At 36.4% G+C, this 10374-nt stretch overlaps 3 protein-coding genes across 9 annotated transcripts; 2 read left to right on the top strand and 1 right to left on the bottom strand.

Moving 5' to 3' along the window:
* Positions 1–52: 52 nt before the first annotated feature.
* LOC112505212 (ABC transporter C family member 4-like) lies at positions 53–873 on the top strand (the record flags this gene model as incomplete). The annotated part of the gene is made up of 3 exons (XM_025109151.1): positions 53–155; positions 243–482; positions 566–873. Coding segments are annotated over 3 exons (444 nt in total), but the record flags the coding sequence as incomplete, so codon positions are not given.
* A 397-nt stretch (positions 874–1270) lies between these two features.
* LOC112505214 (universal stress protein PHOS34-like) lies at positions 1271–3058 on the top strand. 2 transcript variants are annotated; one of them, XM_025109154.1, is made up of 4 exons: positions 1271–1484; positions 1581–1675; positions 2214–2335; positions 2650–3058. In XM_025109154.1, exons 1-4 carry the CDS (start codon positions 1319–1321, stop codon positions 2735–2737), a joined length of 471 nt encoding a protein of 156 aa, XP_024964922.1. In that variant the 5' UTR covers positions 1271–1318; the 3' UTR covers positions 2738–3058. The 2 variants fall into 2 exon arrangements, with proteins under 2 accessions (XP_024964922.1, XP_024964923.1); XM_025109155.1 differs by having other exon boundaries at positions 1305–1484; positions 1581–1648.
* Positions 3059–4149: 1091 nt separating this feature from the next.
* On the bottom strand, positions 4150–9394 carry LOC112505213 (serine/arginine-rich-splicing factor SR34-like). Of its 6 annotated transcripts, none has more exons than XR_003068349.1 (16): positions 9308–9394; positions 8927–9015; positions 8324–8389; positions 8155–8247; positions 7966–8077; positions 7834–7880; positions 6736–6793; positions 6578–6627; positions 6414–6470; positions 6238–6323; positions 6022–6120; positions 5371–5458; positions 5112–5289; positions 4817–5022; positions 4503–4603; positions 4150–4397 (listed from the first exon to the last, which is right to left on the bottom strand). XR_003068349.1 is itself a non-coding variant. In XM_025109152.1 (14 exons), exons 2-14 carry the CDS (start codon positions 9008–9010, stop codon positions 4394–4396), a joined length of 891 nt encoding a protein of 296 aa, XP_024964920.1. In that variant the 5' UTR covers positions 9011–9015; positions 9308–9394; the 3' UTR covers positions 4150–4393. The 6 variants fall into 6 exon arrangements, 2 of the variants coding, with proteins under 2 accessions (XP_024964920.1, XP_024964921.1); XR_003068352.1 differs by having other exon boundaries at positions 8173–8247; XR_003068350.1 differs by lacking the exon at positions 9308–9394 and adding an exon at positions 9230–9299.
* Between the last annotated feature and the right edge of the window lie 980 nt (positions 9395–10374).

The raw sequence follows: 10374 nt of genomic DNA, 5'->3' as shown, positions 1-10374 counted from the left end.
ATATACACTCCTGTTTTCATGGATCGTTGGACCATGATCTATAATGTTTTGACCTCCATGGATTTATCTCATCCTAGAACTTGTTTTGCAGAGTCTTGAACGATGCCAACTGAACGATGTTGTTGCTGCAAAACCTGGTAAACTAGATTCTGCAGGTACTAGAAACGAATCCAACAAAGAGTCGCTGCTTTCCTTTATTGGTGAAGAGAAGAAAAACTGAACATATTGTTTTTGTTTCTTAGTTGTTGATAATGGTGATAATTGGAGTGTTGGACAACGACAGCTTCTTTGTTTGGGACGAGTGATGCTGAAGCACAGCAGGCTGTTGTTCATGGATGAAGCAACGGCTTCTGTTGATTCACAGACGGATGGGGTGATTCAGAAAATCATACGAGAAGACTTTGCGGACTGCACCATAATCAGCATTGCTCACAGAATACCAACGGTTATGGACTGTGATCGTGTTTTGGTCATCGATGCCGGTAAGTCCCTTCATCCCTTGTTGTTGTAGTGGTAGTAGTTGTTTGTGAGGTTATGATTTGGAGTTGGAATGGGAAACTTGCAGGTTATGCGAAAGAATTCGACAGACCTTCGCGGTTGATGGAAAGGGGTTCTCTGTTTGGGGCATTGGTACAAGAATATGCGAACCGGTCGTCGGACTTGTGAACAATTGCAGTTTTGATGATGAATGGAAGTGTAGTAGTCTTAAAAAGCAAAGTAGGATGGGTAGGGTTAGGAATAAATCCGGGAAGTTAGGTTGTTGGATGGGCAAAAAGAAGATGTTGAATGAGAGTTATGTGTATGATGAGATGAAGTAAGAGAGAGATTATTTACTTTGTAATGACCGTATCTAAATCTAATATCATTCATCCTAAAGAACCGAAATATAATTCTAATTTCAAGTTACATATCATTCATTCTAGAGAACGAGAACGAGAACGAAATGATTGTAGATGTTTTAAAAATTCTAGTTCAATCATCTTCATACAATAAATTGAAGGTAGGTTCATTCAAACTAAGATATTACAATAAATTCATCCAAGTTATTACATACCTTGGCTTGGCTTGGCTTGGCTTAGATTAAAGAAAAACCACAAAAAATAAAACACTCATTCATTCATGGTATTCTATTCACTCTTTTTTTGATTTTCTGTTAAAAGGTAACCAGGAATTTGAACTGAAAACCATAAAATTAAAAGGTAAGGTAGTGTGGACCCCTGTCTAACGGCGTCGTTAAGTATCTCGCCTCTTCTGGAATTTCCCATTTCCCATTTCTATTATAATCACCCACCCACCTACAGAAATCATTGTACAAAAAATGGAAACGCCACAAAAACCCCTCATGATCGTCGGCCTGGATGACAGCGACCACAGTTTTTATGCACTTCAATGGACCCTGGATCACTTCCCCAATTCTCCCTTCAAGCTGCTCCTTCTTCACTCCAAGCCTTCTCCTACTTCTGCCATCGGTTTCGCCGGTCCTGGTACAATCAACTCAACTCAACTCATCTCACTTTTACTTGCTCATTTCATCTCCTCTTTCCTAACTTTGTTTTCTGGTATATCATCCATGAATCCAGGTGCGGCTGATGTTTTTCCCTTTGTGGATTCGGATTTGAAGAAGATCGCTGCTCGAGTGGTGGAAAAGGCAAAGGAGCTTTGCCATTCCAAATCGGTTTCTACTTTTTGTCTATCTTCTTTTTTTCTTTTTTTGAAGCATAGCAGGGAGAATCTACTTGAATACTAATTAATCTGTCGATTCCAATTCCAATTCCAAATTGATAAGATTTTCCTGGTTGGAATTGAGTGTGATATCAAAATTGCGAGGTTATGGAAAGTCCTGATGTCGAAACAGTAATGGTCCTAGTGCAAACATTCTATCAGGTTCTGTATGTATACTTAAGCCAATGGAAATGCTATTGTCTCAATATCTGATCATGAAGCAAGTTCATGTCCCGGATAATCACTTGTTTACATTACATAGTGTGATTGGAATTGTAAGCCGATTTTGGAACTTCTAGCATCTAATACTGTCAAGTATAGGAAAAGAGCTTGTGTGATTGGAACCATAAGCGTGTTTTGACTCATCTTCATTGCAACTTTTAGCATCTAACGCATTTGAAAGATTATGGTTGTTTCAGAGGTTCAAATGTTTCACTCATTTATTACTTGTACTTGTTTGGATTATTTCTAAAAGCTACTTTTCTGTATAGGTGGATGATGTGAATGTGGAAGTTGTGGAAGGCGATGCTAGGAATGTTCTATGTGAAGCTGTAGATAGGCACCATGCTGCCATGTTGGTGGTTGGTAGCCATGGTTATGGAGCAATTAAAAGGTGACGTTTATTTTTGTAACTAGATTTTATGCATGTCAACACGCATGCTTTGATGGAAGCTACCTGCACTAAGATGTATTTATTCTGCAATTATATTACTGTGAAAAGATCATGATTCAACTAATTAAACCTTTATCCAGTCCTGATTGCTTGATAAGTAAACCAAACGATTCTGGTTTCTTACTTGTGAGCAATTGTTGCGCAAACATGGAATCCTCTTCAAAAGTTGTGGTGGGATTTTCGTATGCGAAAATGCCACTGCAAATCACTCCTATTTTCTGTTAATTTTTACATGATTTTAAAATCTTTTGTAGGGCGGTTTTGGGAAGTGTAAGCGACTATGTCACCCATCATGCCCATTGCACCGTGATGGTAGTGAAGAAGCCAAAGACCAAACACTAAGCCAGCAGAAATGGCCTCCTGCCATTGCTAAGTTGGAAAGATTTAAGGCATGGTTGGTCAAACTTAAAGACTACTCCTATCTGTGTATGTGTGACCATAATACTTATTCTTGTTTCGTGGCTCTTAAATAAAACTTGTTTCAATGTTGTATTTCCTTTTTTTGTTAATTGTGGGTGTGTACCTCGACTAATTCCAAGAGCCCTGGATAAAATCCAGTGGAATCGAACCGCTAATGTCGTTTAGTATTGTATCTCTTTCAAAGCCTGTGTCTGGATTTGTTTCCTTTATTTCTATAGTGGAGTAAACAAGCAGGTGTCATTGTTATGTTATGCCCACACTAATTACCAAGGGGAAAAACATGGAAAGGTAATGTTATTTATGTAAATTGTTATAAAAACGTGACGTGTCTTCTCATGAAAATGGACATCGATTTATGGAAGGAAAAAAATCATTTGATAATAAATGAAACAAAAAACCATCAAAATATTAATTTGCATTTTAGTAGATATACAATTAATTATGAACAAAAAGGAGAACAGGTGGTGCTCAATGTCGCCATGTGTCTGGTTTCTTCTTGTTTGCGTCTTTCGTTTTATTATTATTATTATTGTTGTTATTATGTTAATTTTGATCAACAAAATGATGCTTAAATAATTTTGTATTATGTGTTTGTTTCCATGTCTTCATAATTATTTTTATCGTCTGTCTGTCTGTCTTAAACCTATTTTCTTGTAAAATTGAAATTAATTCACCAACTTATCCAAGTGAGAACGTTTCCAACTTAATTTTATAAAAAAAAATTAGTTTTTGGTAATTTTTCTTATTTTCATTGGTTTTAATACAAATTAACTTAAAATTAAAACCTTCACCAATGAACAAACAGTCACAGAAAATCATTACGTTGCCTGATAAATGCATCCGCATATATTTATTCATCATCATAGACATAGGCCCACAACCAAAACTGTTTAATATTTTTTTTACTATTTTAGAGTAACGATTGTATTTGCTTAAAATTTGCCAAATGGACATTAAATTCGCTATGAAAATCCATAAATATAATACGATAACATTACCGTTTCCTTGTCCAACATCACATGTTCTTCATTTTAGAAACACGCATGATATATTTATCAAAACAGAGATCAACTCCAAATATAAAAGAATCGAGTTGACGGTAAGCAGGATGAGCCATGTCATGCCAAAATACGTCTTTAAAGCAGGTATAGCCCTACAAATAGTCATAAGACGAGATCAACCTTCCTTCCCTACCATGTCATGTCATGTCATGTCAAGTGAAAATAGTCGACACAAACGAGCCCACAACAGAAACAAAATGAAAGCCGCCCTAACAGTAGCATGCCCAAGCAGCTGGCTGAGGCTTGTTCAAGCGTTGTCAAAACATCAAATACCAAATATGTGCCATCTGGAATCCACAAGAAACTAGAAAAACTTTGAACCAAAAAGGCATTAACTCTAGTCAACATACAACAACTCGGTCTAGTGAAGTATAAATAGACATCCACAATCCCAAATCCATGCTTACATATAAGTCATGTTCCAAATTCAACTTACTTGGCTAAGCTAACTTCTTAGCTCCAAAACAACCTTTCCCGCTCCACTTCAGAACCAACCCATCAACTAGCACCAGCTTCATCACCTGCCAAATTACAAATAAAAAAATTATGCATATAATATACATGTACATCTACCAGCATGACTTTTTCTTATTCTTATTGCAAAAAATAGATGTATGCAACCATACCGTGATAAACTCTTGCTCCTGCTACGACTCCTGCTTCTGCTCGGACTCCTGCTCTTACTAGGACTGCGTCTTTTGGGACTTTTACTAACCCGCTTTGGGCGCTGAGTTCAGAAGAAAACAGAACACGACACCGATATCAAGAGGATTAATACTCAGTAGCAAAATCTAAACGGCTGATGAAACAAAATCAGAGTAAATGCTACCACAATTGTCCAGCCAAATGATATACATATTTAGCAGGAAAAGATGTAAGATGGAACTCCCAGACGATAGTTAACTTTAACGGGTTAAAATTAAATCACGGTTTCACTCACAGAAGGTGGCGGAGATCTGGATCTTGAAGGAGATCTGCAAAAGTTCCAGAAACAACCGAGTTTAATATCCAAAAGTTCCTCTTAATTTACTCTGATCCAAGAGCCTTGATGCCACTTCCACGTCAGAGAATCAGTAACCATAATCAATACAATCAATGGAAAATCCAAATGTTTAGCAGCCCAACAGAGACCAATATATGACAGACCTAATGAAGTTAGAAGGCCAACGATAAATTATCTTTAAATGAGAAAGGAGAAAAAAGGATGCAAATCGAGACACAAGTGAACAAGATACCAATAAAGCCGACAAATAAGTTGAACAGCATGCTTTATTTTCTACGTGGCATTTGGAGAAGCAATGATATGATCCAACTTGTTAAAACCGTGATTGCCATAGTCCATAATCATATAGCGCCTATTCACAATCCAGCTTTATGATTGCAATCCATATCCAGGATTCTTCTTGTCCCAATCTAGCACCAGTGGACATTGGTGATGCTTATTAAAAAGACACCACAAGGGATTCCAAAACTGGCTTCTACAAAATATCATACCTCCACAACCACAAGTGTTATAGGTATTGGTAACATATCCCATGAAGATCCTAACATGCAATCCTTTGAGAGTCGTATATATCCATATCTAAAAAGGCAGAAACAAGGCAGTTTCATCTTCAAATTTTTCAGAAGAAAAAAAAACGAAAGATAGTTTAAGAGAATCAGTTTCTTGACGCCTGCTAACACAAAATCATAAACCAATCCACAGGATTAAAACTAGAAAAGTAAACGAGAAAAGTAAACGAAGTCAAAAGCCACAAATGTACCCAGTTCTCGAACCAGGATCCTGAGTAACATGAACTCATTTTATTCCTAAAAACTCGTTCTTACTGCCTACGTTAGAGTAAACATTCATCTAGATCGATGCTAGTGTATCAACTTCTCCAGTTAATATAACATAAAATATGTAAGAAAGAGGAAAAGCAAATCTTTAACATGAGAACACAAATTGATATAAGAAACAGGATGAAGAAACCATTTCTTATGGCATCATGATGYAGGATGCAAGCTTAAATACATAGCAGAGGACTTGTTACTTATAGATGATGAAATGCCCTTGTTTCATAGGTCTGATTTATCTAAGGCATGAACCTTTAGCATAATAGTWACACAGAACATAAACCAAAGATATTAACTAGAAATGTGTACCTTGCAGATGGGCGGGGTTCTGATCCAGAACGAGAACGAGGAGAAGCAGACCTCGAACGGGATTTTGAGCGGCGAGAAGATTTTGCTTTTGGGGATTTGCTGTACAAAGATATAGAACAAGACATGGTTTTTATTGTTATCATTCTTATTCATTTGAAAGCAAGAGAGCTTCCGAGACAAATTTTAGGTAGACAGTGCAATGAAACAGGTACCAACCTTCGGCTTCTGCTGCGACTACGGCTATAGCTCTTGCTCCGGCTGCGACTACGGCTCCTAGAGCGGCTAGAATCATACTCCTTCACCTATAGGTAGTTTTCATGTAGAGTAAAGCACATGCAAAAAAAGCAGCGTGTACAACACATCAACCACTAGCATATTAGYATAAAACATACACGTATAACTCCGCGAGAGAAAGCATTCCGGAACTCAGAGTCATCCAATTTCCTTATCTGTGATAAAAGATAGTGAATATTAAATAACACCACGGATGGCCAGAAGTTTGAGCTTTAACTTCAAAAGAATGACTACACAGGGCAAAAAACAGATAATTATTTACAGCATATTTCATGTCATCATAGTTTGTGTAGTCCACAATCCCGGTGGTGCCTGCAAAATAAATGACATTATCACATCAGCCTTACCACTCAATTAAGAATATCCACATCGACTCACCATAGCATAACCAAAAAACTTTCTATCTGATAACAATCTTACCACCTCCCTCCTTAAAAACTTGGGAGAAGCAAACATCCCCAGCTCGACGCATGTGATCCTGGAAAACAAGAGAAGTGAGGCAAAAATACAAACCCTGAAAGTGCCCTTGAGCCAATGAAATCACTGCATGGTTGCCTTCAAATAGTGCAGTAGAAGACTAACCAAAAGCACACATTTCTAGCAAAAAGGGTGGCTTTAGAAAAARAAATGAGATATGGCATTATAAAAACTATCACACTGTTCAGCAAACTAAATATTCATCAGTCTTAGCATTGTCAATGTATTAGCTATAGAAATGGTGCATGACAAAGTGGATCACAGACAAATACACTCCAACCCAAATAATAAAATGCTCATGCCAGGGGAAAAAGTAATAACTACATTCAACTTGAATGATTATGATGGTTCAAAGTTCTTTTAGGAACCGGAAACAATTTAAGAAATAAAGTGGCAGAAACAAAAGCTTTTGGGTCCAACATGTAAATCATGGAATCTGCGGCGAATGATGTGCCATCTTCTATCGTCTTTTAAAAGATAGGAAACAGATACTTCAGTAATTTTTAAAACAAAACTCAAAGGTGTCATTTGTCAATCACAATATCGAACTTAATGGTATAGAATATATCTTGCTAATCATGCTTTCATATATCGCAAATCTTATGAATCTTTTTTCAATTCTCTAATTAGGTGCTCGACCGGGAAAAAGTTAAGAAAAAAATTGATCAAGACCAAAAGTTAACGTCAATGCCAATTTAATGGATTGAAATGCATATAACAGAATAATTGCTCTCCCCCTATCTAAGTTTTGTCTCTATTCTCAGTTCTTTACTAAGTTCTACTTCAGCTCACAAGTCACAACTTAAACTAATATTTCAAAAACACCTCAACTTCAGTTCATGATAATAGTTCCCACAAGGCAGATCCTGAAAGAGCACAATTATCTGAATTTATCACGCTACAGATGTCATTATAGCATTGAGAAGTTGACATCACCAATTATTACAATCAAGGTTGGAGCATAGGGTGCATGAAGTGGGATTAAAAGAAATGCAAGAGGAATCAATGAAGTGTAAGCATTACGGTATTAATCATACTGACCTTAAGGTCTTGCCATGAAGCAGAAGAGGGCAACCCAGTGACTAAAACTGCATTATAAAATGCAAATAAATATATTTGAGGACAATGTATTCCAATAAACAGGACAAGGCACTTCCAATCTGATACTTGTACCTCTATAATCGGAGCGTCTSGAAACACCACCGTGACCACCCCGACCACTGCTGTGGCTATTATGACGATCTGTAGCAGATGAGTTGCCACGGCCACCATGGGCAAGTTCCACCTATTCAAACAACAAAGAATTATTTTGTTGACTGCCACTACTATTACCATCTTAAAAAACTCAATAGTTATGTGTGCCTTGTATGTGCGACCGACCCTTAATCTGTGCCCATCAAAATCATATCCATCACGACCCCTGATAGCATCTTCAGCATCTCGAGCCTCTTCAAACTATAAGACAGAACACCATATCATGAGGAAAAAAGAAACAATGTAAAAGCAGTAGYGTAAACAAGATAAAGCTCACCTCAACAAAAGCATAACCTGGAGGTCTTGGTGGGACTTTCAAATCGATGCGGGCTATTGGACCATACTGCAATTTGGAAAAAGAATATACATAAGAAAACTTCTTAATCGGCCAATATTACCGAAGGTCAAAGTCTYGAACATCAATCTTTTAGCATTCCTTAACATTATTTGCACCTTTTGCTTCATGCCTTCATCTATGAAAGCTACAAGTCTGATTCTTAGTAAGGTGGATTGAATGTATTAACATATTTAAATGTGCTGATGAAAGAAATTAATTTCCTCCTAATGAAACAAATCCCAGATCATATAAGACACGATGCTTATCATCTGATAAGAATATCTTGAATTCTTGCAAATTCAGTCCCAAGCTATTGATTTCATATTTACTGCAACCGTCTTAATGATCAAATACTGAGATACAGTCCAGGCCTTTTTTCAAAGCACAAGGGGACCCAAGGGGACTAGAATAACTAAAATATGTACTCCMAAAAAAACAGTGGCGCACCTAATCCAGCTTCGACAAACAAACTGAATCAGGCAGCACTTGAGTTCAAACAAAAGTATGAACAAATAGARTATAAATGAAACCAAAGCCGGTCACCTTGTAAAACAAATCCTCCACTTCACGCTCGCGAATATCTCCAGGTAGATTACCAACATAAAGCGTTCTGCTGGAGCGACTCATTGTTTCTGGTAAGAAAACAATGATAACAAACTCAAAACCAATAACAAAAAATAAAGGCAAAATTAACAACACAACAAGATATACAACATTCAATATCGAATCGAATGATTGTATAACATAACAAGTGACAGAAGCATGAAACTACATAATCGTTACCATCTAAAAAGGGTTGATAGAAACATACAAAAATAAATAAAGAAAATCGAATTTGAACCTAACTTAAGCGAAACTTGGAGAGGTGTGGTAGGGAAATCGCAAATGGTGGTAGCTGTATGAAGATGGAGCGGAGCGTCTTACCTTTGAAAATGATAYAGATCCGGCCGCCAGCGTCGTTAGGGTTCGAGGGGACGGTGAGGTAGTAGACTAGCTTGAAAGTAAAACAAGTGCTATGATTCCCTGTGTGTCGCCTACGGTGGATTTCTATTGAATCCAAATCTAGCGGCGGAGCCTTCGGTTCTGGCGATGAGGTCGGGTCGGGTAGACGTAGAAGAAATACAAATACTTTCTTTTGGGCTTCCGTGAACGGCCCATTCTTTATAATAAAACTCTTAAATCTTCTTTTTTTTTTTTTTTCCCTCCACAATCCACATCCTATTCCTACCTAAGGGTTGTTTGTTATAATAATATAACTCGGGGAATGAAAATGAAAAGAAAGGGTTTAACTTGTAAAAGAATTTTGGGCAATCAACATCTGATATTGTATTATTATATATATATATATATATATATATATATATCAAACAGTTTCTTATATTTTTAATCACATTAGTTATTGTTTAATACATCTAACGAAACACCCCTTCGATTCATGAAGTCTGTTTGGGCTGCAAAGCTAATGCTTCATGTTGTACGATGGAAGAGAAACGCACAAAAGAACAAGTCGGCATTTGTGATGTCAAATTGATGAATGGATCATAGTATGGTCGATCATATAAGCCTATCTTTGTTTTTAAAGTGGCATTTCTTTTTTGTGAGTTCTCRTATGACATCGATCCACCTTTTGCTTTTCTTTAATATCGAGTTTAAAGAAATTGACTTTTACATACATTAAGTGTTATGTGATGTACATTACATCTTTAATTGACTTTTTGGTAATATACATGTTGAATTCTTCAACTTTTCTAAATGCATATGTTGACTTTTTTTTTTTAGTAGAATACATTATCTTTGTGGTTAATTATAAATGCAACCGTTTTTTTTTAATAAATTGCAACAAACTTTATCTTTTTATAATAAAAAAGAYATGTTTACTTATTATATCACAGTTTTTTGAGTTTAATGTATTATTTTCTATTGAATTATGTTTTTATTTTATTATATAATGTAATATGGGTTTTGGATGATTAATGGTAATATAAGTTTGT

Source organism: Cynara cardunculus, unplaced genomic scaffold (genome assembly GCF_001531365.2).
Source record: "Cynara cardunculus var. scolymus isolate 2C unplaced genomic scaffold, CcrdV1 Un_Scaffold_9082, whole genome shotgun sequence".
Lineage (NCBI taxonomy): Eukaryota > Viridiplantae > Streptophyta > Magnoliopsida > Asterales > Asteraceae > Cynara > Cynara cardunculus.
Note: the sequence above shows the minus strand (reverse complement) of the source record. Positions and strands in the feature narration are given on the sequence as shown.

Excerpts from the sequence above, each read along its gene's own strand:
- LOC112505214 (XM_025109154.1), top strand. The coding sequence starts at position 1,319 with ATGGAAACGCCACAAAAACCCCTCATGATCGTCGGCCTGGATGACAGC. Across the intron at positions 1,485-1,580 it reads CATCGGTTTCGCCGGTCCTG|GTGCGGCTGATGTTTTTCCC; the intron begins GTACAATCAACT and ends CCATGAATCCAG. Across the intron at positions 1,676-2,213 it reads AGCTTTGCCATTCCAAATCG|GTGGATGATGTGAATGTGGA; the intron begins GTTTCTACTTTT and ends TTTTCTGTATAG.